Genomic DNA, 26,636 nt, shown 5'->3' with positions numbered 1-26,636 from the left:
GTATCCTTGGTAAACTATGCGGGGCGCGGTGTTTTTATTTCTTCGAATTATGAAGCTATTTGTTCTTAGCGACGGGCGATAAGTGTTTGTTCTCTGTAGGTTCATTATAGCTCAGGCCACAAGGGACTACCGAGCGATGCACTCAGGAACACAGTATTGCCCTGAGTTGACGGAAGCCGTTTATTGTATCCGACGGCACCCGGCACTGCACAAACGCCCGGTACCGCGGCGGCGGGGAACCCAAGGGATCCCGCACCAAGGGCGGAAAATACAGTCAGAGGGCGCCTGTAGCACGTCGCTACGAGAGCACAGCCTCAAGCTGGGACAAGCGGCTAGGAAAAGTCCCGGCGGCTATGCTACTTGCTCTCGCGATAACCGATGGGCCCCAGCTCGCGAGAGCTCGGGCGATCTCCTTCGACTGCCGCCTCCGATAATTGCGGCTCGGCGTGTATGACGTCGCGTCAGCACTATGCACCCGTTCTTCGGCTTATCGTCCGGACAGGATCAACACGACGTACGCGCTCCCCGCACGGGCAAACGCACCGCGGGAGAGCTAGGTCCTAGTCGCAAAGGTGTCGGCGGACGAGAGGATGCATGTGCGTACCCGGCACAGTCCCAAAGAGAAAAAGAGAGACGCTACCGTCACGACAGTAGCCACTAGAGGCAACACCCTCTGGAGAACTTAAGGCCTTCTGGCTGACCCTCTCCCCTTGAGCTACGTCACGCATAAGAGGCCAACATAGAAGTTCCGTGCAGCGCGCTGCGAAGCTACTAGCGGCGTACCTGTGTTGAAAATGAACCGCGGAAGATATATAATTAATTAATTATGGGGTTTTACGTGCCAAAACCACTTTATGATTATGAGGCACGCCGTAGTGGAGGACTCCGGAAATTTTGACCACCTGGGGTTCTTTAACGTGCAGCTAAATCTAAGTACACGGGTGTTTTCGCATTTCGCCCCCATCGAAATGCGGCCGCCGTGGCCGGGATTCGATCCCGCGACCTCGTGCTCAGCAGCCCAACACCGGAAGATATATAACAGTTAATCTCGGCTATTCGGAGAAGACCGAGGCGACGACGGCGGCGACAACAATTCGATTAGTTCCAAAAGGCTCCTCGAATAGCTTCGCGGTTAAACAAGTCCCGGCATGCTCGGCCATGCTGCCGCATGCTTCCGAACGCACATTTTTTTCTAGACGTGACCAGTGCATGCAGTCTCAACACTTGTGCTGTGCTTGCGATTGTGTGTACCGCGAGTCTTCATTGCCCCGGAATGTGGAGTACCATGCCAAGATATGCCTAATAAGTGCTGCGTGCCCTATTGCCGGAGCAATTACAAATCGGGGGAGAATAATCACGTCTTCAAGTTTCCGCAAGATGAAGCAGCCCAGAGTGCCTGCAGGATTAGGGCGATACCACGTGCAGATCATCATCATCATCATTTATTCGTCCTTAAAGACCCCTGGAAGGGGCATTACATAAGGGGGGAAACATTGAACACAACAAAACGCAGGTCACTAGCAAACATTGTCACAATCAGTGATCAGCAGGGTATATACAGAGAAAAAGAGTACAAGAACCCTTTAAGCATATACAAATATAAAAATAGCAACAGAGGCAAACAGAAGAAGACAATAATTTCCACATCATGTTTTCAAATAGGATGTCAGCAATTGCCGGAACTTAAATGGATCGCGTTCTATAACAATATGATCTGGTAATGAATTCCATTCTTCAATTGCAAGAGGCAGGAATGACTTGTTAAATGCGTTAGTGGAGCCGTGCAGACGTAGAATGCTCATGGAGTTGAAAAGACGGCGTGATGTTCGGAGAGGTGGTAGCAGAAGAGAGTCCCGAAGCGAAGGAAAACAGAAGTATAGTTTATGAAATAATGCCAAACGGGCGATTTGTCGTCTGTGTGTCAGAGGCTCGATGTCAAGCGATGATTTTATATTGGTAACGCTGGAGTGAGTGTCGTAATCGGATGAAATATATCGGGCTGCACGGTTTTGAATGGCTTCTAGGCTATCGATTAGGTAAGCCTGATGTGGATTCCAAATTGGGGAGCCAAATTCTAGTTTGGTTCGGACGAAAGTTTTGTAAGCTAGACTGCGAATAGAGGGAGGGGAGAAGCTGAGGTGCCGTCTGATAAACCCAAGTGATTTCGATGCATCAGCTGCAATCTTCGTGATGTGCTCGGACCAGGTGAGTTTGCTGGTGATGTGAATTCCAAGATAACGGTAAGATTCAACTTGAGAAAGGGTGGTTGAGTACAACGAATATGCGTAGCTGAGGTTAGTGCGCTTGCGTGTTACCTGCATGTATTTACACTTTGATACATTCAGCTTCATTAGCCATGTCGAACACCAGTCTTCAATTCTGTCCAAGTCATTTTGAAGCAATAACTGATCGTTGGATGTGGTTATGCGGCGGTACAAGACGCAGTCATCTGCGAAAAGACGAATGCTCGACGAAATGCTGGAAGGAAGATCATTTATGAAGATTAAAAACAAAAGTGGGCCGAGCACCGAGCCCTGCGGGACACCAGAAAGAACTTCAGTTGTGGGCGAATGAACATTATCGATGACAGTGAATTGACAACGACCGGATAGAAAACAACGGATCCATGTTAATATCAGCGGATCAAGACACAAGCATGAAAGTTTGGCTAAAAGGCGCTCATGGGGTACACGATCGAAAGCTTTCGAGAAGTCGAGATATATAACGTCCGTCTGAAATGAGGAGATTTCATTGTATCACCGCACTCCAGGGTAAGATGTTCAGCACTTCTTTAAATAGTTGCTTTTGAAAAATACGGGAAGGTTAATTGCTCAATTACAGAAAGTTTCTTTAAATCAGGAATGTTAGAATAAAATTCAGAACAACATTTAACTTCCTTCTAGGTTTCTGAACTTCACTTCATTGAGGCCGACATCGTGCGGGAGTTCTCACCTCGACGACCTTACAAGGCACACCGTCACTGCACCTCAAGCTGGGACACGCGGCTAGGAAAAGTCCCGGCGGCTATGCTACTTGCTCTCGCGATAACCGATGGGTACCACTCTCACGCCTGCGTCTTCGCCTAGGCGCAGACCCATCAAAGTTTCCTCAATGTGCACCTTATCTTTCAAAGCCAAGCACCTCGAGGGAGGATTCCGATTCCAAGCGCATGCGTCTTGAAGCTGCTTCTTTGAAGAAAGCGTGTGAAGCGTCTGCTGAAGCATTCCGCAAGGAGAAGGAAGCGGATAAGATTCTAAACCTAGAAGACCTGATGAAATTTATAACAAGCAAAAAGTCTGCGTTCAGGAAGAGGAATTTACTAATCTGCCAAACCAACGTCGTTTAGTCACTGACCTCACGCTTGAACTGCTCGTCAGTGATGATTACTCAGAGTTCGACGCTTGCGAGGATGGACACAAACGTCAATTTGTGTTAAGGCACCTTTTGTGGTGTAGCACTAATATTTTTATGCGAAGCATATTACGAGAGCTCAACCCAGCTCCTCGGGCGCGGCGGTGTCGCCTTCAATACCACGTGACACCGTGACGTCACGACAGAGGAGAAACGGGGCTCCAACTCGCGCCGTCGCCCCCCTCATCGCCTGAGCCGACGCCGACGACACCGGCTTTTCTGCGACACGAACTCCTTAACGCTGTCGCGTTAAAATAAAGGCTAGTATGCTTCGCATCCTGGGCTTAACCTTAGCTAAGCCACAGCCATTTTATTGAACAACTACTGCTGCAAGATGAATGACAAAATATTGGATGCCAATGCTAAGGCAAGGAAGAGAAAAGCTATAGATAAAAAGCTGCTGGAATCAATACTTGCACATGTTTTACAAAGCTGTTTTTTTAATTATGGGGTTTTACGTGCCAAAATCACTTTCTGATTATGAGGCATGCCGTAGTGGGGGACTCCGGAAATTTCGACCACCTGGGGTTCTTTAACGTGCACCTAAATCTAAGTACACGGGTGTTTTCGCATTTCGTCCCCATCGAAATGCGGCCGCCGTGGCCGGGATTCGATCCCGCGACCTCGTGCTCAGCAGCCTAACACCATAGCCACTGAGCAACCGCGGCGGGTACAAAGCTGTTTTGCATCTGTACCTCTAAATAAATGCTTTGTAAGGTGCCTGCTGCTCATTCCGCAGTTTAGACTGAAGAAAAAGTGTGGAGTGGTCAATAAAAGCATACGGCTGCTAGGTGAACCAAGCCGCGATCCCTTCATGCAACCCGTATCCCCGAGCGTGCCGATGGCCTCTTCTCCGTGACGTCACTCGCCGAGCACTCAGGCCTTAGGAGGTGTTGCTAGAGGCCGCTTCGTGAAGTCATAGCTCTGCCCTCACCGCGAACCGTCGCGAGTGGAGCGCCACCACTGACAACTGTTGGTTCGGAGCGAGGAGACAGCGTGGCTTAAGGATTGCAGAAACTGGTGACATGCGCCGGCGCAATGGCGCGTCGAATTCCCCAAATCCTCACAACCTATGTAACAGAACTTGAATCGCGACAAAAATGTAACCACGTGTATGTTTATGACAATGCAAAAGAAGAGGAAAGGGAAGAGTACATAATCGAGCTGTCATGCATTATGAAAGTGAATCTGGTTTATCGATTGCTATCTGGAAGACAAAAAGAAAACAGCGATACGACTTTTACTCGACAGTCTCAACTGCATGACCCACTAAACTTTGGATACAACTAGCAACCTATATTAAGGACCAATATTCTAGCTCACTCTACCTATGCTTGTGAGCACCTCCCTGTTCTGTACAAAGCAATCAAGTCCCGGCGAGCCTGTTTGAAGCGCTGGTTTTTGGGGCGATCGAGTGGCAACCGACGAACTCCTCGCGTTAATGCAATGTGAAAGTTGTGCTATAAAGTTAGATTATCACACATGTGAAACCCTACAAAACCCTACCGGGCTTTCCTGACAGTGGCTGCTGGCTGGGTCACGCTGCTGTCCTGTCGAATGGCTTAGACTTAAAAGAAAATCAATTACGTGCCCGAAGCTGAAATATATAACTTGGATAAGCCCTTATTAAGCTTATCTAACCTGTGCTCTACAAGCTATTCAAAACCGAGCCTCAATGTTTATCACTTAATTCCACATGTAATAAGAATATGGGTATTAACAATGCCGAATCCATCCATTGGCCTTTCATTTTTGTCACTGAGCCGCAGAATCAATCGAGTGTCACTCTCTTTCGAAAACTGCGTTCACAACAATATTCCGGACATTCATGGCCCGCCCCGGTTTCCTCCATCTAAATAGTACTCCATTCCCGTAGTTTACAGCGACTTCACGGTTCAACTGAATCCTTTGGACAATCCTTCTTAAGAAACACTTTTGATGAGTGAAATCGACTGCCTGTCCTTCGTCAAGAAGCGAAACTTCACAAAATTTAAAAACACGAACACATCCTATTTTATTCCATAACTGTCGTGTCAAGCCTGATCCTTGCATTGAGTGCAGTTTCTCCGCGCCGATATTTATTTTTAAAAAAAGAAATGTTTCAGCGCTGAAACATAAATTTTAAAATGATTGAAGCTTCTTTTTAATAGCACTGCATGCTGAAATATTGCAATTATAATTTTCAGCACATAGTAGGATAAAGTAGATTATTTCTCAAATAATTTCTAACTGGTACATTTGCGAGATAATTTTAAGGTTGTTCGCAAGCGACTTGCGCAACGTAAGTACTATATGCAACATATTCAATCACCATGCAAGCTTCTTAGAGCAGAGAGACTACCATCTGCAGTGTTTATTTAAACCAAATAGACAAGCAATAACTGTTGAGAATCAAACAGAGACCATTTATTCCTGCAGAAATTAACACCTAGCTACGAATTGCATTTTCATTGCGTTAACCGTGTAAAGCCGTCAAACAATTGCATCACTTAAATATATGACGTGGTTTATGATGACTATGTTGCATGCGGCAGGATTGCATTTTAAGTAAATCTGAAGTGGACCAGAATTGACGCTACTCAATGGACTCCTGATACACTGACACACCGGCTACGGGAGAGCGACGGAAAACACACGCGCACACAATGGGTCAGCCGATAACACGCTTGGAGAAAGGCGGTTGAAAAGCAACAGCGGGGAAAAAAAAAGAAAAAACGGCCGAGACAATCGCTACTAGAACAAATATGGCTGCCGGCGCCTCTGCCGGTTCCGGCCCCTCTTTCCTCCTCTCCACCGGGGTCGGCTGCGAGCGCTCGTTGCGGCGGCTGCTCCAATCTTGAATCACGTTACCCTGCCTCCGAGATTTCAGCGGCGTCAGTTGCGATCCCCGAGGCAGGACCCGTGGTCTCTCGTCAAGCCATTGGTCGTGCGCTCGCCAGCCTAGCAATCGTCACTTCCTCCGCGACAGGAAGTGGGGTCGGTAGCGAGCGCCATCTCTCCGCGACTACCCTGAACTACGGGAACCTCCGCTCCAACGGGAAAACTAGCGACGCGGCAGGCATCTAGTGTACGAGAATATTCCAGAACAGTGCGCCCTGGCTGGCCGAGTCCTCTCTCCATAGAGTTTCTCACTACATTACCTAGAGGGAAATCTGGCGCTGCTGCGCTGTGGTATGCATGGGAATGCCGGTATATTGTGTATTCGGATTGGCATCGTTCTCGTAGAGACAGGACACCTTGAAGACGCGCTTGGCAAGTACCGTTCCGTCTGTCACAATGATTCACTTTCTACTAAAACAGCACATGAAAAGCTGCTTTAGCTTTATTATTACGCGAAAACATGTTTTGTTTAACTATGAGAACTTGTTATTGTGTGTACGACTACATGTTACGTAAAAAGTATCAGCGGGCCGCTAAAGTTGGAGGACAGACGACAAGGTTCGCGCTCGCTTTGCAACAGTTGGTCGTCTGTTCTTGCTTTTCTTCGCTTGGTCATGCATCGTGGGTGAGTAAAGATGTAATATGCGTGAATGGAAACATTTTATCAAGATTTTACTTTGTGAACGCGTTATTTGTGTAGCCATATCCACGTTTTAGACGAAGCCTCTTACAACACCAGCCAACACGAGCCTCGCAGACACATATAGACCGTTTCATCGGGCGAGGAGGATAGGGCGCGCGGAGAGCCTTTCCTCCTCTCTGGCTTGGGCGATCCGGCGCGGCGCTGCTTGAAGGTATTGCTGTCGCGTGCTGCGGAACGATTTCGAGATGTTTTCGATCGTACTTTGTGAAATTTACGCCAAGTTCGTTCATATAAGGTCGTCAGGGAAGCCTTTCGGTGCATTGGTAACTACAGTAGGCGGAAACATCTCTTGGGGGCGCAAAAATGTGACGCGCTTTATCAGCCGCGGTGTACGTACATTATCAGTCGCGGTGTGCATGTGTTGTGAACTATTTTGCTTATATCGGTTTTAATTCAACAAAGAAAACCGGTGTCTCTGCATTAGCAGCATGAAATGGTAAATCTGTATCTGCTCGCTTGGCGTAGTGGGAGTAAAACACATAAACCATAAGAGCGCACGTTCGTGAACGGCCAACCTAAGGCAACTAAGAAACATCTAAGCGGCAGCGCTATCAAATATTTCTGATGCACCGGCATCCTTCTCGCGCATTTCAAGGCTAGTAGGCTTCAAATTACCATATGTCTACGCTAGCCTTCCTGCATGAGGCCGATGGCGCTGCTCAACACAGCGATTACTGCGTTCGGTGAACCAGCACGATACATACGTAAGCTGTGCGCTTCGGCATTGCCATTTTGGCCTGTATACAGCCAGAATATATGAGATGGATCGCATAAAAAGAATGCGATGCCTATTTTTGAGGACAAAATTTCCGTAATACGTGAGTGCGTCGTAGAGAACGAAACGAACGCAACCGAAAAAAAAAAATCGGTTGTCATCCTCTTTCTCGTAAAAGCAATATAAAACGGGCTAACGCCGCAGTAGGACCTCGTATAGTCACGCCGCACAACGTTCATAAATATATAACCGCTGATGCCGTATGCTTGGACCATGCGGCATATAGAACAAAGATATATGTAATCCAGCACATACCACTGCTTACGACGCCCGCGCAGTTCGTAAACAGTCCCTTTGCTGGACAAGCTTTATTCAGACTGTAAGGTATGCTGCTATTACTTGCCAAAACTATTTTATTCTGGGGCGGAAACCTCATCCATCGAACCAAGTACAGTCACGCAATGTAACCTGCAGCGAACAGTTTGAACGCTTGTCAAAGTATAACAGCACAACTCCTATATATATCGTAGCAGAACGGTACCCACGCTGTTACAATCGTCGCTTACGTTTCATGGCTCCTAAACCGCAGCTTAGAAATAGAGGATAATACTGCAATAAGGTCACATTAGTGATTGGAACATTCAGAAATACACAACTTAGCTCCGAGGCCGATTGTAGGCTCAACTATGCGCGCACGCTGCGTGTTCCGTCCACCTCAACGCCAGCAGAAATTCCGGCCGTGATGCCTTAAACCACTTCCGCACGTCTCACGGAACCGTTTACCACGTAGAAAACGCGCGTCATACAAAACAGGCCACACAACAGCGAAAACAAACGCCAGAACCTACCGCCGAGCGTATACCTGCCATGCAAAACATCGCTTTCACCCAAGCCAGTATGGCGCTGCTCATAGGCGGTGCCACTGCGTTCACAAAATGGCGGCGCCTACGAAAAAACGGTCTATACCGTCATTCCCATGACGGCACGGTGCCCCCTTAGGAAACTCCCATAGACGGTGGCGCCAGATTACCCTCTAGGTGTTATAGTGAGAAACTCTATGCCTCTCTCCTTCCTCCATTTTCTCCACCCCGATAGGCGGCGCTGATGCGCTGATGTCGAGACACGAAAGCTGCTGTATCGGCGCGCAATTCTTCAGTAGGCAGCGCACATCGCGACGAGTGGGACGCAAACAACAGCGCGCGAAGAGACCGACCGCGGACAGGTGGATAAGGACGACTTACGTGCGTGCAGTGGTGTGTGCGGCTCTTGTACCGTTTTCCTTCGTCGGCGCACCTGCAGCGGCATGGTGAGTACTTCGATACCTTGAACGGTTTGAAGAGTGATGAAACCAAGCGTAAGGCGGTTTTCTTTAATAATTGTTTTTTTTTTGTAATGCGGACAAGGGATGCCTCAGAGTGGAGCCAAAGTTTCGACAAGACGATTTGGTTTTGTCAGGACGGTGCTCTCTTTTCGTAAGGCTGTCTGCATCGCCTCATACATCGCCCGTTTTACGATTGGTGATCCGTGCGTCTCCTTATTCCTGTCAACCCCGCTATGTCAAGTGCAGGGCCGTACAGAGGATCTTTTTTTTACTTTTTGATGTGGGTGTTGGAGACACAGACGGCCATTTCGAAAATGTCCCTTGCTTGCGTTTCCTCTCTTGAAAACTCGGCGCTCGCTACTTTCCTGTCGAGAATGCTGCGTCACGCTGATAACCCGCATGCCGTTCGTGACTGGGATGTACCGGACTCGCCGCGTTAATGAAAGGAAATGCGGGCAAGACATGCAGATGACGATTATTGTTGTGGGACAAGATACGCCCTAAAGGGTGTAAATTTTCCTAAGAGTGTATGTACGGAGCAGAATATCGCCTACGCCACACCGTGTAGACTCGTGTAAGGTGAGCACCCTCCAACTTGGCAGCCGAAGATTTGTAAAACAAAGTTCCAGCGGAGAAGCAATCGCGTACGGCGACCCGGTGGCGCGCGCGAGCACATCGGCAAATTTCCGCGGTCTTCGCACTTTGTAGTTCGACGGCTTTGTAGTGGGCTTCTCAGAGAAGAGCGTGGTCTTATGTGTTGCATGTTGCCGCCGAGAGGGAGCGCGGCAAGAGGTTCCTCCTGAAGCCTTATTTCAACCCTGGGAACACGGAGGAAGGTTCCTTCCTCGACGCCTGGGAAGAATAAATAGCGGTACTAACGAAATCTTAAGGGGGGGGGCGACCTCATTCTGCTCCCCCCCCCCCCCCCCCATTCTTGCATACGGCCACGGAGGAAGGAAACTCAGGAGAGGCCCTGACGTCACTCTTTGTGAAGCAAAAGTGAAGCCGGAAGTTGGCGTTGCTCATGGCGATGCTCCGCCTTTTGGGCCACCTTCCTCTCTTGTTTACATCTTTCGCGAAACCACGCCGCGCTACGCGTGGTACCGCGCGCTCGCGCAACATCCGGCAGAGCACGGTGCAGGTAACACAGCGCAACAAGACACGGTGACTAACGCAAACCCGCCCACACAGCGCCTTTGCCACGGCACGAAACCTACCAGAGCAACACGTGTGAGCGCTCAAAACCTTAACAACGCCGCCATTGTGGCCCAAAAGGCGTGGCCATACAGCAAAAGAAATGAGAACGTACTACGTCATTTCCGCCACACTTTTCTTCTAACGCGCGGAGGGGGTAGGGCCTCTCCTTAGTTTCCTTCCTCCGTGGATACGGCACTGGTCTATAGACCAGTGCCGTATCCATGGAGGAAGGATGGCCCTTCGATCGGTTGTGCGAAGGCGTCGCCCTATAGGGTGGCGCCTTCCCACAACCGACCGAACGGCCATTTCCCCGTCGACGACGAAAGGAACTCGCTGATGTCTGGCGAGGAAAGAGAGAGATAGAAAATGTTTATCGACAGTGTGGCTACGACGATCAGTGACACGCTCGTTGACATATCTCTACGGTCTGTCGCGGCATACAATGGCGACGACCAGCGTCAGACAAAACGAGCACGCTTCTCGAACTCTGGTTGCGTGCGTGTTTTCCAGCAACTTGTATTTCGGCGCATAACTGACAGGTGCCTAGCGCGCCACAGGCCAATCTCGGACTCGGCAGCGATCCGCGGAGATTTCTACGGAGGAGCGCGCAGGCCTAAGCGCGATAAGATATGCTTGAACGTACACAGTTGGCCAACCCTTGCGTATTGCAGTTCCGAAGGAAGCTGAAAAATATATCCGCACTGACCTATATACATCTCGTGGATGCGCACAACATGCGACTGAGTAGCGCGACAACAGTCGAAAGTCCAAACGACTTCATTTTATTTGTGTGTTTGTTTTTACCTGCAACACTGCAGTTTGCGTATATGTTGGCTGCGCGCCAATTATCCTTTCAAGGCTCTGCGCCGACCAAACAGCACTAAGATTTCTCTTTTTTTATTATTTCGAAAGCTTGCCCTTAGGCATAATACAAAGCATTTTAGAAGTGCGCAAACAGATTTGACTCCTATACACTAAGTGAAAGTCCAATACACACAAACTCCGATAAAGTTTGTCGACAAACCTTTGCCAAACTTCACGTTGGCTCGATCAAAGCGCGAGAATTTGGCAAATGCAATATCACGTGATCATAACGACAGGCCCGCAGGTATTCCGCATAGGCTTAGGTAAATACGTGGCTCGCGGTTGCTTTGTGCACGGCTTTAACTTTCCGAACTGTTAAGCAATATAAACGTTGAGCGGGATTATTAAGAGAGGCGCACAAGCGAAACATATACCCACCTAATTAAAAAAAGTTATATAATTCTATTCTAAAACAATTAATTAACGGTGCGTGTTGCAATTTATTAATTGTAGCCGTTAACTTTGCAAGGCTTTGCGTCGGGGATAAAAGACAGCGGTTATAGCACTGCATGCCGATGTGTGGGCGAGAATAAATTATCAGAACACTAATGTGCAGGACTAAATAAATTTTGGGCAATTCTGTAAAAAACTTGCTTTCATTTCATTCGGAAAAATTTTGTTGATTACTGGCAGAGAAAATGAAGACAAAACTCACCATTCTTGAAATTCACGCCAGAACCTCGCGCCTGCACGTTAGCGTGCTGTCACGTGTTTCAAACTCTCTCTCTCTCTCTCTCTCCTATGTGCCATTTTAGCAGCCTGAAAATTTTCTGAAGGTTGTTAATGTAAGCCATATTGGTTTCCTTGGTCGGCGTCTCCCCATAGTCATTTCGTTGCGTTGGGACGTGAAACCAAATCAATCGATCAATAAAATCTACCCGTCAAGTCAGAGAGAACAGAGGGTGAAAGTTTTCTCTCGCGTGGTTGCTATATTTTTTTTGTTTTCATTCATGAACGAAAGGACGAACCGAGACGCGCTCAATTGCTACTCGTTGCTTGCTGCAAAATAACCTCCGCAGCAATAAGTGACATTTGCACTTCCAAAAGTTAGAGAAACTGCTACGGACGGTACCGGCACTACTGCAAGGTTCCTTCATCGGCCAACGATAAGAGATGAAAGCGAAGGCACGTCGACGCAGCCTCGGTGTGATAAGGAGGACAATAGGCGAGCATACTCTCTTACGAGTCACATATCTTGTGACAGAGTTGTGTTCCTTTCAGGGAGGTGAGACGATCGCTGCTCGTGCACATGACTGTTTGAAGCGGACCTCATTTCGCCTCTTTGCTTTGAATGTTTGCGTCTGAGAATCGCTAGTTCCTGCGAGTTCACGGAAAGTTTCTCGCCAAAGACTACTAATCGGTCACCGAATTTCCGCAAGTTGCAGCAACTTGCGTTCACAGGTATACTTACTGTAGGCTGTGTGTGTGTGTGCAGTACCGACCACTCCAACGCTAACTGCGGCAAATGTGGGTCGTTAGAGACCGCGGAACGCATTTTGTTGAAATAACCAGGTTGTCGAGATGAAAGGGCTCGCTATTACACTGGAACGGGCTCTGGCTTCTCAAGAACTACTAGATCTGGGAAGCATACTAGGTCCCGTGATTTCTCCTTCGAAGCAGCGCAAACCTTCTTTCTTTTCTCTTTCCAAGGTATATTTGCCTAATTGGCAAGCTCTTGCATATTTACACCAGCACAATCCCGTTCGCCTCGCCTGTACATACCATGATCCTATATTATCACGTTGCAGTGAAGGTGAAGAAAAATGACAACGCCGAGCACCGGATTTTTCGCTTTATGACGCGCATAAAAAGCTAAACCCCATGAGAGTGATATTGTGCGCGACGGCGACGAGCGACGACTTCGAGCGACGAAACAGGCCGTTGCTTGAACATGTCGCTAGGTCTTGTCGCTCGGTTGTGGAAATCTAGAATTCGTCGCTCGTCGCCCGGAAGTGCCACGAGCGACTAGCCAATAGGGCGAAGCCGGAACTGGATGTATATACATCACTGAAGTAATACCGATTGTCGCACGGAACCAGCAAACGATTGAATTTTTATGCGTGCAAGGATAAGAACCCATACTGCAAGACTTTCAGAAATATCTTATGCTGCTTTTTACAGTAACACACAGCAACTTAAATTAGTAAAGCACGCGTCACGCCAGTTCCGGCACGTATATTGCTGCCCTCATACCGGCAGCACCGGGGAGACGTCGCTCGAAGTGGTCGCTTGCATGGGGTACAATTTGTAGGCGACGATGCGAACGCGACAGCCATCTCCATCGCGTCGCTTGTCGCTGTCGCGCGCAAGATCGTTTGCATGGAGTTTATACTCAAGGCTTTCACCTCGAAAAAAAAAAGAAACGAAGAAAATGCTGTGCCAAACCTTCGAGTCACGAATTTATCTATTTGTTGGGCCCAAACTTGCGTCCATAAAAATCTAGTGACACACAATGCGCAACGATAGCGGCGAGGACAGTCGTCGATGGTCGAAATCTGATCTGCAGGTCAAGTGCGTCGACTATTCACATAGCCGTACACTCCAGCGTATAGCCTTTCGAGTATGTTCCGATACGAGCCGCTTATTGTGGCCTGCGATAGCTTTGTAACAGCGGTTAGCGGGTGAAAGGCAGGTCATGCACCCGAAGAAGAATGACAATGTAACGTGTCAATATTATGTTGCCTCTCCTTTTCCAGTCCTCCTCCTCCTATATAAATAGGGGCCCTATCTATATAGGAGGAGGAGGACTCACTCCGAGCGCTGTATATTGTGAAGCTCACACCACTCAGCCCTCCACCTCGTCACAAAGCCTCCCTTCGACAAAAGTGGTCACTGCTCTTTAGCTATGGAGACGCCGACCCAGAAACCAATATGGCTCACATTAGCAAGCTTCAGGAAATTTTCACGTTGCTAAGAAGGCACATAAAAGTTAGAGAGAGAGAAAAAAATTTGAAACACGTGACACCACGCTAACGTACCGGCGGTGAGGTTCTGGCGTGAATGTCAAAGATGGTGAGTTTTGCCTTCATTTTCTCTGCCAGGAATCAACAAAATTTTTCCGAATTAAATGCAAGTAGGTTTTTCACAGAATTACGCAAAATTTCTTTCGCCCTCCTGCAAATTAGTCTTCCGATAATTTATTCGCGCCCACCCATCGGCATGCAGTGCTATAACCGCGGTCTTATCCCCGGCGCAAAGCCTATTCACTCCGATTCACTCCTAACGCTGTATATTGTGAAGCTTGCACCACTCAGCCCTCCACCTCGTCACAAAGCCTCCCTTCGACAAAAGTGGTCACTGCTCTTTAGCGAACGTCCAGATCAATTCCTGTAGAGAAAAAAAGAAAGGTAGAGTCTTTTTCAATCGAGGGGTGGTGCAGTGGTAAATTCGGTGCAGAGGAAGAACTTCGAGTCAAGGATCGTTTGAGAATACGGGCGTTAATCTGGTTCCACGTAAGTTCCACTAAGTGCAACATTCTCGCAGATGTGTTCCACTTAGTGCATGGATACCTGTATGAAACGAAATCAAGAGTTTGGAACAGGTAACTGTATGCCACTATACGCTCTCGCACATCTTAAGTGCGCCTTGGTTTTGCACCGTGTACAGAATGGTGCGCATATGTATTACGGAGGACGTGGACGATGGACGTTGTGTGCAACGTTATACTAGGTTGTCTGCACCGTGAACTTGAGAATATGCCTGTGCATGTCGCGATCGAGAGCTTCCTGCAGCTGTCGCAGTAAATGAGTTCGAAGCCTAGGGAGATTCTCTCAAACCCGCCTATGCGTCTATTTCTTTCCAAAATACATGACTGCGACTTATAACGAAAAGAAAAGCCTTTTACTCTTTCGTTTGTTGTATTAAAATTAAAGCGTGCTTTCTCGGTAAGCGCGGATACGTTTTTTTCCTCCTCCATCAATCGATGCCATTTACATTGTTTCCTCTGTTTCCGCTAGCCTGGAGAAGGAGCAATGCCTGAGGTGGCAATGACCAGCACTGCCGAAGATCCACGAGGTGTGGAGGGTCCTTCGGAGGCCGAGAAGCCCGCCGATGGAAGCTCGTGGATTCGACAGAAAAAGGTAATAAATTGTCCTCACTGCGTCCGTTGGATTCGCCTATAAATGTTTCCTGTAACCGCAAAATGAACCCGAAGTGCCACTCTGCAGGAACGCCGGCGAATTCCGCCACATTGCCGAATTCGCCATCTTGTTAGCTCTGGTTGGTCCAGGTGCCTGCTGCGGCCTCTCCGATTGGCTCCAAGCACCATTATTACAGAGTTTGACAACATGGCGGAATTCGCCAGAGCAGTCCAGAGTAGCAACCCGGTTAAAGAGTGATAAAGAGTCACCGGGTAACTCAGTGAGGCAGACAAACACATACAGATAGCCTGTCTCTCCGTGCCGCGCCGCGCCCCCGCAGAATGAATGGGGGGCGATAACGTGCGTGGTCGTTTCCTCGCGCGTGACTTGACGTGCGTCGCGCGACACAAGATGTTGACCCCGTGCATATATCCGCTTCGCGGAGATATGCACGGGATAAACATTGTACAAAGCACGGGGTCAACATTGCACAAAGCACGGGGTAAACATTGCACGAAACACGGGGTAAACATTGCACGAAACACGGGGTAAACATTGCACGAAACACGGGGTCAACATTGCACAAAGCACGGGGTCAACATTGCACAAACCACGGGGTCAACATTGTACAAAGCACGGGGTCAACATTCTACAAAGCGATGTGTAATACATAGACTTTGTTCGCTTTAATGTAGGTGCAGTTTACAGAAGTGTGGGTGCCGTTTTATTGCGACAGCAATTATATGCACAATCCAGGCGCACTTCTGCCGTCGCCGTGAGGTTCCGTATGAGTGAAAGCGTGTGAGGGTGAGCCGGCGTACGCGGTTCAGTCTCGCATGCGCGAGCGAAGAACGCGGCCCGGAAGCGTGCACTCTCCTGTGGCACGCGAAGAAGGGGGGGGGGGGGGGTGTTGAGGAGAGGAAGGAGGGGCGTTCATCTCAGGCGGCTGCTATCCATCCTCGTTGTCCTCCTTGCACGCCGCTCCGTACAGAGTGGAGACAACCGCGGCGTTTACAACTGCGTTGGCCACGCGAATCGCGGACGCCGTATAGGAGACGCTTTGAGGGACCCCGTAGGGACGCGTTGCCGGCGCTCGTGTGTCTTGAAAGCGACCTGCGACGTGGCAAAAGTGCGCGCCTGCGCGGGCCTCATCTTCAAAGAGATCTGCGATGTTTACAGAGTGCGCGTAGTGCCGGTAGCTTCGTATACGCTGTGCTTTCGACGTTTCGTTAGCGCTGAAGCGAGACGTGCATGAAGGTCAATTCGCTTGCTGCTGCCGCGATTCCACACTCCAGAATTTTGACAGCGAGTTTCCGCGCTCATCGATCGAGATATGTTCATGTTTACCTGAGCGCGCTTGACGCCGTGCTGGTTAACTTAACACGTTAGACAGGCTAGTTGGTTTGAATCCATGACAGAATGTGTAAGCGTGACTCAGCAAGGACTAGAATCAGACACACAAAGACAGCGCTGTCTCTGTGTGTCTGTTTCTACGTCCTTGATGGGTAAAGCTTACATATTCTACCATTGTTAATTTAGTTAGCAAGAGAATGTTTACAAGTTTATACGGCCGATAAAACTACTCTCCTTGCTTCCTACAGCTATCTATACTAATTTTCTATCGCAATCAGTGCTTCACCTTTCAGGCGGAACTGCCAATTTCTTTATTGCTTAGTTACAAAGTTGTGAATGTGACAATTGAGGGCTTCTTTCTTTCTACATTTCTTGCGATCATAAAGATTTTTTTGTGTATGTGTAAATTAAGAATGTGTTTTCCATTGCCGGTAAGTTTGATCACTCGTGTATGCGTACCAAGCCTCATGAAATTCACTGTGGAGGATGTATAACAAAACGTCTCCTTTCACATATTTTCACACGCACAAAGTAGTCACTGCGTGCGTGTGTGTGTGTGCGCGCGCTCGTTATTCGTGCAATTTCAATTTGTCGAGTGCGGAGTCAAGTTTAGGCTGGCCTGCTTTCGAGGCCCAAAGGCGGTTGCAATCATTTTCGTGACGTATTACCTACAATGACAACTGTAAATTACAAGTCTACGTTGAGGGGAGACTTAACAAGCCAGAAAAGACGCTAAGAACGAAACACGTGTGGCGACACCATCTTGAAGTGTCCGCACCCGCTCGCTGTGACGTCACGAATTTCGATGGCGTCGGCTCAGGCCTCGTTAATATCTTCATGGTAAGGAATGGACTAAACTTCATTCTAAATAATCTAAAAGATTACTCTGGGCAAGCTGCTGGAGTTTTTACTAAGCCACCGGGGCCCCAAATATACAAAAAAGAAGTACACTCACGCACAAAAGTTTACAGACCACGGGATGTTGCAAAACGTTCAATTCTCGAGCAGCCTGTAGCAATAGCTAGTAATACTGTATACTAAAAAGTTCCTAGCATATTCTAGTGGAGGCCCGAAATGCAAATACTAGGCTGCGTTGTGAGATTGCAGAGATATTCTACTTTTTCTAAGATTTCGTGGTCCGTAATATTTTGTGGCCGGGTGTACATTTAAATTAGTGGCATCACTCTGACGTATACATGCGCTAGGGTTTCGACACAACATTTCAATGGAATTCTGGGGTTCCACGTGCCGAAATACCAATTATGAGGCATGCCGTAGTGGGGGACTTCCGATTAATTTTGACCACGAGGGGATCTTTAACGTGTCCCCCCAATGCACGGGGCAGCTAGGGATGTTCTCGCATTTCGCCCCCAACGAAATGCGGCCGGCACGAATTTCAAGGAATGGAACTTTGACCGCCATTTGTTTTTCTCCTGATAATTAGCAACCTATTACCATGAAATTAGCAAAAAATAGGGCTTTGAACGCATGCTTTATTATCGCAAATTGATTTGGCGCTTCTTCTCAATGTCCTTTTAGTTAATTACCTTTCTGCGCCGCTGTATTTCCAGGCATGGCTCGTGGGTCTGACCATCTTCGGTCTGGCCACTGTGGTGATCGTCGTGGTCGCCGTCTGCGCTACAATTTTAGGCCCTAAAAACCCGCCCATCAAAGGTTGGCTGCTTTCACGTGCTTGCAATGACATGAATACCGTATGCTTCTCGCAAACGACCTCGTTTTAGAGGGGATGGGGTTTGGAGAAGATCCAAAATGTTGTCAGGTGCATCAAGCGCCTTTCACCGGTGTCGCTTTTCTTGTGTATGTATGCAAAAAAGAAAATGACAATTAGTATACTATTACCGCTACTGTTACTACCACTACTACTCATATTACTAACTACTTTCGACGACCTTTTCATCGGCGAGAGGGAATGCACTGCGTCTCTCGACTGTTAAGCAGGGGTGCAAAGGACGCGTACGGCTAGCTGACTGTGCAATGTTGAATCTGCAACGCTTCTGCCGCGAGATCACGCGTAAGTACAGCAGTCTAGAGGGCATTATACGACGGTGCCTATACAGGGAAGCCGTTGAAGGGGTCTCTAACAGTCTAACACAGTACGATCAATGGTTTCTGTACTTTTTACACACACTACATACGAGTCGTTTTCATCTGAATCTTCTTTTTCTCCCATATATATCTATAGGCGTCCTCAAACACCCTGATCTGAATTAGAACTGTAGGTCACTGCCCTCTGTTTCTTCATAAAAACTTCCTCTTCTAATTTATTTCTCTCTCTCTCTTTTATTGTCTTTTCTTTTCTTCTTTTATGTCGTTATATGGAAGGGTTCCTCTCCAGAATTCTTTCTTATCCAGTGTATTGTTTCTGCATGTCTGACTTTACATTTATTACCCTTTCCTCTGCCGCTGTCCGCCCTGTTAGAGTAGAAAAATCCGCAGATTCAACGCAATACTGCAATCTAAACGACACCAAGCTTGCTTGATTTAGCGAGGTAGTAGCAGTAGAGGATGACACAAGCACAACCTCTTTTCTGATCGGATGATCTTTGTCCCGTGTGTTTCTGTTTCGTTTGCTTCCTCGTGCAGTCGGGCCTCGCTACCCATTTGCTATACGTTAACTAACGCCCCTACGTGAACGGGGCCTGGTGACAAACTCTTTCGAAGAAATCGCTGCATAAGCGAACTATGGATGTATCCCCACCTAGTCGCTCCATTGGATAAATGTAAACAGTTGCGCCTTCTTTGCTCTGTCCTCTATGCTATCCTCTCTCCCTGTCCTTCTACTCTCCTGCCCCTATCACACCGCTCTTGACCGCCGTCCAGGTGCGTGCACATTCAAAGCTAGACAGTTACAGTGCGGTAAGCAGCGATTCCGTCTTCCTTCCTTTTCCTTCCTCGTTTATATTTGATAAACGACCAGTCATCATCATCGTTTGCTCAATTACCGTTCTGAATTCCCCTGTACAGGCTACCTTGCAGAGTACCAGAAGCTCCCCGGTTACGAGGTAAACCGGCCGGCACCATCGGCTATCCTCAACGACACGGACCTAGAGCAGTGCGCCGCCAACTGTTCGACCAACCTCGAATGGGAATGCGAGCACGTGCAGTTTTGTGCTCGTGAAGGAACGCAACGCGGAAGCTGTCATCTGTTCCGGGCCAACACCAGGCTGCGATCCTCCCTGTCCCTCCACAGCTGCGACGTCTACACTCGTGGTACGTCGATATTTATGAACTGGGCTGCGTCACTGTAAATATACACATTGCTCGCTATGTCAACTTATTAGGGGTGTGCGAATAGTTGTTCTTGATAGGAAAACGAGTACGAATCGAATTGCGCCAGTAGCGAATCGAATCTAGTGTTTCTTTGGAATAATTAATTGCGAACAACGTATACAGACATCTCCCCATGAATGTCAAATAATTTTCCCATCCTGGTACTCCGAACGTTAGAAAGTTTTGGTCGTTACACTGCACCTTATGAAACACACTTTGTGAAATGCACGATGGAATTGCTTTAAGTTTAACCATATAAGCAGTTTGTTCACTCACTCAGGGCTGTTCGGAGCATACATGGTCATGCAGTGATATATCATAATGTGACGTAATATGACAGTGCGTTTCTCTCGCATTCGCAGCTAAGTCGCCATTGATATTCAAAGATGTATTTAAATGCGATACATTTTTCTTATACTAGAGATATAAGCATGCAGGAGGGACACAATAACTAATCTGCACGAAACACTTTAGACAATTGCGTAGGCAGCTCTGCATAAAATAGAAAAAGAATAATATGCAATCGAGACAATGTTTGCGAAAGGCATAATTCACTTTGTTTGCGCTGTGCAGGAGACCCTGCAGAGACTGGTATTCCACACGGAGGAGCATCATCGCTCAAGACAGGTACGACAAGCACTGCTACGCTAATATCCTTGTCTACATACTTCAGTCGACTCTGAAGATTGCGGTAGGCTTTTGCGGCATATCAAAAGGTTCCCTTAAAACACGCACACACGCCCATTCGCAAAAGCGCAAAACTTTGTACGTGATCGCAGTACAGGGTGTTCAAACCAAGGCGTATATGACGTCACTTCTCCTGAGTCTCCAGAACGCATAAGCATAGCCTTCGTTAGTGGTTTTCGTTACTATGAGGCATAGAGTTTCTCACTATAACACCTAGAGGGTAATCTGGCGCCACCGTCTATGGGAGTTTCTTAAGGGGGCACCGTGCCGTCATGGGAATGACGGTATATGTGTCTGCGAGGCTCGTGTTGGCTGATGTTGTAAGAGGCTTCGTCTAAAACGTGGATTTGGCTACACAAATAATGCGTTCTCAAAGTAAAATCTTCATAAAATGTTTCCATTCACGCATATTACATCTTTACTCACCTACAAGGCACGACCAAGCGAAGAAAAGCAAGAACAGACGACAAACTGTTTCAAAGCGAGCGCGAACCTTGTCGTCTATCCTCCAACTTTAGCGGCTCGCTGATACTTTTTACGTATTATATAGTCGTACACGTAATAACAAGTTCTCATAGTTAAACAAAACATGTTTTGCGTAATAATAAAGCTAAAACAGCTTTTCACATGCTGTTTTAGTAGAAAATGAATCATTGCGACAGACGGAACGGTACTTGCCAAGCGCGTCTTCAAGGTGTCGTGACTCTCCGAGAACGATGCCAATCCGAAGTCACAATATACCGGCATTCCCATGCATACCACAGCGCAGCAGCGCCAGATTTCCCTCTAGGTAATGTAGTGAGAAACTCTATGCTATGAGGCTGCCGTCGCTGGGGCACGCGATGCGGACGCCACCTGCAATAAAGTAACTGCCGACGCTTTTATCCAAGCCGATAAGTGTCACGGAAGCCATCATCGCGACAATAGTTCTGCTCACTCCGGTTGACCGGAGCGTCACTAGATAACACCACCAGCGCTGCTGCTCAAGTCTACGTCAGTGGTGCCCTGTGTAGGCGGCGTATAAAAGCTGAACGTTCACGACGTCTTTCTGGCTACCGCAATCGCTTCCGCCGCATGAAGCCAGCGATAGCACAGCCTTCGAGATCTGTATTTCCTACCCAAAGGGAGCCGTCGCTGGGGCTGGGGCACGGATTTGGACACCGCCGACTTCCGCAAGCTGTATAAATGCAATTTACCATTTTTCAACAGAAAACCAACTATCACCCTTACCGAAATATTGTAAGTTTGAGACAGTAGCAGCGTTCGTATAGCGCCATCTTGCCAAGCCTCCTTGAACCACAGTGGCTTAGAAGCATTTTTGCTGTGCATCAATACAGAGCCTTAGTTTTTGCATCATCGTATTACACTTCATGGTATGCCAGGTTACCGGAAAGTTTGCATTACAGTCAGCTACGTATCCAGTAAACTATGGTGGTGAGACATAGGTGAACCATTATTCAGTGAACTTTGAAGGGTAATACGTATACGGGGACAAGCTAAAAGTCAGTTAGACTAGTCGAACTCCAAACTTACGTACCACTTAAGGTTGACCTAGTAACAACCACATATTGTGGTTACGATATAGTACTCGTGTGCTGCAGTAGGTACCAGTGCCACAAGGTGGCGCACCAACTATGAAAAAGTAGAATTGCTGTATATGCTACCAAAGGTAGCATATACAGCCAGTTGGTAGCATATACAGTAGCTCTGATAACCGATGGTCATTAAGGGTTACGGATTGGATTCCAAGGGAAGGGAAGCGTAGCAGGGGACGACAGAAAGTTAGGTGGGCGGATGAGATTAAGAAGTTTGCAGGGACGGCATGGCCACAATTAGTACATGACCGGGGTTGTTGGAGAAATATAGGAGAGGCCTTTGCCCTGCAGTGGGCGTAACCAGGCTGATGATGATGATGATGACAGCAGCTCTATGAAGAAGAATGACTGAGGAATACGGAAGAAAGTAAATGGGCTGGGAGAGTGTTGAGGTATTTGTACAGGAAAAACATTGATCCACAGCGAAGGACAAGAACTAGGAAGCTTACCAGCAAGTGTGTGGCATGTATGGTGAGCAAGACAGCAACAAAGAAAGTCAAGCAGAGAGTCAGAGAGGCTGAAATAATCTCGTGGGTGGCGGCAATAGAAAAGAAACCTGCCATTAGTGACTACCTAAGAGGAAAAAAACGAAATCGGGAAAGCAAATTTATAACTCAAGGGGAAGCTCATTACTTTTCGAAGAGAGATTAGGATGCCTTAGAACATAATCTTAAAGCTAGATATAAGAAAGAAAGCGCATGTGCTTGCTGCGGTAAAGCTATAAGGAAACGATGGAGCATGTTTACTAGAATGTGAAGATATCTTCGCAGCGGTCGATTTAGGCACCACTGGCCTCCTCGAAGCCCGTTGGTTCAGCGAGAGCAGGGGGAAAAGTAAACATGTCCGCAATAGAGATTAGTAAGAGGCGATTGGAAGATTGGTGGAAGTAGAGAAACGACAAGAAACGGGAGTCATACAAAAACAAAGTTCACAATAGGAGGTCAGAAAATTTCGTCATAGTTATTCATTGTAGGCTTTTTTACGTTTTTAACCTAGGTAGGACATTAAGCAGTATAATAGCAAGAGCTCGGTGGCGCAACCCACCGCCCCGTTCCCAACGGGACGCTCATAACATCCATCCATCCATCCATCCATTTATCCACACATCATAGCTGGTATCTCCAGCGTTCTGGTATTCCATAAAGTGTTGACCTTTTACCGAAAGGCTAATATTTCACACTTCCTCTTCTTGTGCGTAGGAGTTTGCGGAAGACTGTCCTGGATTCTCTTGAGCCTGGTCGTGGCCGCCATTTTTGTAGCCTGACCATGGCATGGCAGCGCTTCGACAGTGGAGCCATCTGCTGGAAGAGTGTTGATGTCCTCACCCTCAATCGGCACTATGCACACGTCTGCTCGGAAAATACTTTGTGCCGGAAGATGACATGTGATCTGGGACTGCATTGTGCACCGATCTCTTTGCTTAGAGAGAACAGCAAAGATCCGGGCTTTTGTTGTCTTTGTCCTGCCCAAAATGTTGATCTGCAGAATGTTAATTTATAGTGCTGGGCCGAGTCGAGTTGGCAGTTAGTCATGCCACTAATGTCCCCGGTTCTCGCTCTCCATTTTTGTTCTCTTTCGCCAGCCCTTGGGCGGGGGAACCTTTCCCGACGGTGATACATCGCATAATACTCTTGTGATCACAACAAGGCAGGATATGCTTGTACTGTCATAGCACTGGTCCTTGCAACAGAGATCTGCTAATAAACCACCGCTAGTCCATCGGGAATGTGGGCTGCACCCCCCCCCCCCCGACTCACGGAGCGGTGGGCAGTGCACCCATACTGTATTCTCATTCCACGTATATTCTAGCTCTAACTGAAATATTTTTGCCGATGTTTTCTACTGATCTAAATGGAACGGTGTTCCGCGTAAAATTGCAAGGCACACTTTATTTTATGTTTTTAGATACACATAGCAATAAACATGTACAACAGCCGCCATTATCCGGAAGAGTTTCATACACCTGCAAATATCACTTATCCCCCCGAAACACTATTTCGCACCACTCTACCTGGAACATAGGCGTGCGAACACAGAGTGGCGGGGCAACCAGGGGGCATGCCCTCTGCCCTCCAACCCTTTCGCTTCCCTTGGGAAGGGGCGGGCGCAGCTTTAGCGCACATTCGTCGCTTCCTTTTCCCGTGAGCCCCTTCGATAGTTACTTTAATGTTCTATTGAGCAGGGCATTGCGCTGTCTGCCAGCTATATGCTTCAACCATTCATTTACCCATTGGTGAAAAAGAATGCAAGCTTTTGCAAGCAAGCACAGGATGTGTAAGAGCTAGAACATTCAATTACTCAGTTTACCCGTGCATGCTAGCATCTCAAATACTTCATGCCTTCTGCCCTGAAAAGCACAATGTAAGATTTCTTGTGTAGTAGCAGTAAAGTTTATTTTGTCCGAGATGGGGTTTAGGGAGTGGGGGAGTCGGGAGGGTCCGTCCTCTTCCTCAGGCGGCGAGCAGACCCTGCGCTTTTGCGGCGTCTTCGGCCATCTGGACGACCCGGAGTTGATGACGGGTGTGCGTGTGTGTTATATATTTTTGCGGGGATGGTTTAAAGGTTCACAAGTTACTGCATTTGCTGTAATACATCAGCATTGGTGCAGATATGTGTTGCAGAGTTTGCGAATCGTGTAGTTTTACGACATTAACTACGGGTATTCGTACACGTGTGACACGTGAAATTGTACTTCGTTGAATACAGTAACGCTTCGCTCAACTGTGTGAAGTGTTTGGACTCAATAAAATGTTACTAAAAAAGAATCGAATGCCCTTTCGCGCTGTTTGTTTGCGTGTGTGTCACGATGCAAACTCGCGAACTCTCGGATCGCGTTGTCTGCTGTCCCAAAGCAAGACTAAGACACTTAACAGTGGTGCCTGCGTAATAATGTTGACCACCTGGGATTCTTTAACGCACGGTGTAAACTTAGGCACACGAGCGTTCTTGCATTTTTTTTTTTTTTTTGTTGCGGGTTGGTTGCGTTTCTGCGCTATCGGTTCTGCTTATGCGCTGAAGTTTTGCTCACTGCGTTGGCTGAATGGCGTTCAGCGGCCGAGCACAGTGTGGCGGGTTCCGACCTCTGCCGTGGCAGACTCATTTTGAAGTAGTAGCTTAGCGTAAATAAAACCACGAACACAAGGCGCTTGTCCTTGTCTGTCTCCCTTGTGTTCGTGGTTTTATTTGCGCTAAGCTACTACTTCAAATATGGACGACCAACTAGCCCAACAGTCAACTCTACTAGACTCATTTTGACGGAGGCGGAATGCAAAAGAAATAAAAACGAAGAAAAAAGGCTCGTGCACCAAATTACGTTAAAGAACCACGCGAGATAAAAAAATATAATAACAATCTGAAGGCTTAAACGATGACGCCTCTCGTATCCCCTATAGCTCTGCTGATAAATAGCGGTGTCGCAGCAGCAGCAGCAAAGGCCCAGCGATCTCCAATTTGGAACGTACGTAACCCTCTGATCGGTTGATCAATCAATCAATCAATCAATCAATCAATCAGAGCATATAAGTTTTGGTTGCAAACATCTCACACCGAAACCTTCGTCCGCAAAAGCCTTCTTTGAAGCGCTGCAGCGCCTCATTCGTGTCTCCTGCTGTGCACGAGGTCGCGGGTACGAATTCGTGCTACAGCGGTCGCATTCCCGATGGAGTGTAATTGCAGAGAGGCTCGCGCACACTGTCTTGCATTTGCGCCAAAGTGCCACCAGCTGCAGTCACTATAATTCGAAGATCAACGCTATATATATATGGCGTTTCTCGTGGCACACGAGATCACTTCGACCAATGTCAGCGAATCGATTATATAGCACATGAATGTCTGGTGCAGATATACTTCCCTCCGAGACCATCGAGCTCAAAAAGCGCGTTTTTCGCGCGACCTCTTTTAGTGCGCCATCACCGGTATATATAACGAAATGTAACCCGAAGGTCGGCGGTCCGGTCCAGTCTGCGCTGCCGTTTGACAGCTGCAGCGAGATTCAGAAGCGGCGGTGTGCCGTGGGCAACTGCGTCGGCTCCGAGCTCGACATGGCCGCCAGGCCCAGCTCGATGGTTGACGCGGGAACGAGACACTGCTCCAGTTTCTACAAAAAGCGCAAGCGACAGCGGGCCTGTGAACACGGGGGTGTAGCCACGCATGTGCCGCATAAGGGTTCATAGAAAATATGGGCTTCGGCTAGTCTTAAGATTCGCATCCACATCGAAAAAAAAAAAACACACACCTTCAGACACTCTAGACATCTAAACGGGTGTTAAGCTTCTTTCGCAGCTCACGCTGCGTTTGATTTCTAATTAAGTACTGGAGAGTGCGCTTTCAAGGTCGGTGCCGAATAAGCAAGCTGCCGCGCAAACCGCGGGAGGATCACGTGACTTGCCAAAGTAGAACTCCGGCATCGACCTCGGCGCATGCGCGTGACGTCAGCTCTTGGAAAAGTACGTGCTGCAGAGGCGGCGCTGGCGTCGCATGCGCTGCTAACGCAAGTGTGGTTCTATTCTGTCTATCAGTATTGGTACGTTGTATGAAGCGA

The 26,636-nt window shown here is 47.9% G+C and overlaps 2 protein-coding genes across 3 annotated transcripts in view; one reads left to right on the top strand and one right to left on the bottom strand.

The window, feature by feature from the left end:
• LOC135921018 (uncharacterized) overlaps positions 1-25,834 on the top strand; it is a 34,378-nt gene extending 8,544 nt beyond the window's left edge. Inside the window, exons 2-6 of the mRNA XM_065455310.2 lie at positions 15,048-15,170; positions 18,095-18,197; positions 19,509-19,754; positions 20,388-20,441; positions 23,296-25,834. Coding sequence (XP_065311382.1) covers positions 15,063-15,170; positions 18,095-18,197; positions 19,509-19,754; positions 20,388-20,441; positions 23,296-23,360 — 576 coding nt within the window. The 5' untranslated portion in view covers positions 15,048-15,062 and the 3' untranslated portion in view covers positions 23,361-25,834. The remainder of the gene's footprint in view (positions 1-15,047; positions 15,171-18,094; positions 18,198-19,508; positions 19,755-20,387; positions 20,442-23,295) is intronic.
• Positions 25,835-25,960: 126 nt separating this feature from the next.
• LOC135921017 (sodium- and chloride-dependent glycine transporter 2-like) overlaps positions 25,961-26,636 on the bottom strand; it is a 24,148-nt gene continuing 23,472 nt past the window's right edge. For both annotated transcript variants that reach the window (XM_065455308.1, XM_065455309.1), the window contains one exon: positions 25,961-26,192. In XM_065455308.1, the coding sequence (XP_065311380.1) occupies positions 26,088-26,192 (105 nt within the window). In that variant the 3' untranslated portion in view covers positions 25,961-26,087. The remainder of the gene's footprint in view (positions 26,193-26,636) is intronic.

This window comes from Dermacentor albipictus, chromosome 6 (assembly GCF_038994185.2).
Source record: "Dermacentor albipictus isolate Rhodes 1998 colony chromosome 6, USDA_Dalb.pri_finalv2, whole genome shotgun sequence".
NCBI lineage: Eukaryota > Metazoa > Arthropoda > Arachnida > Ixodida > Ixodidae > Dermacentor > Dermacentor albipictus.
Note: the sequence above shows the minus strand (reverse complement) of the source record. Positions and strands in the feature narration are given on the sequence as shown.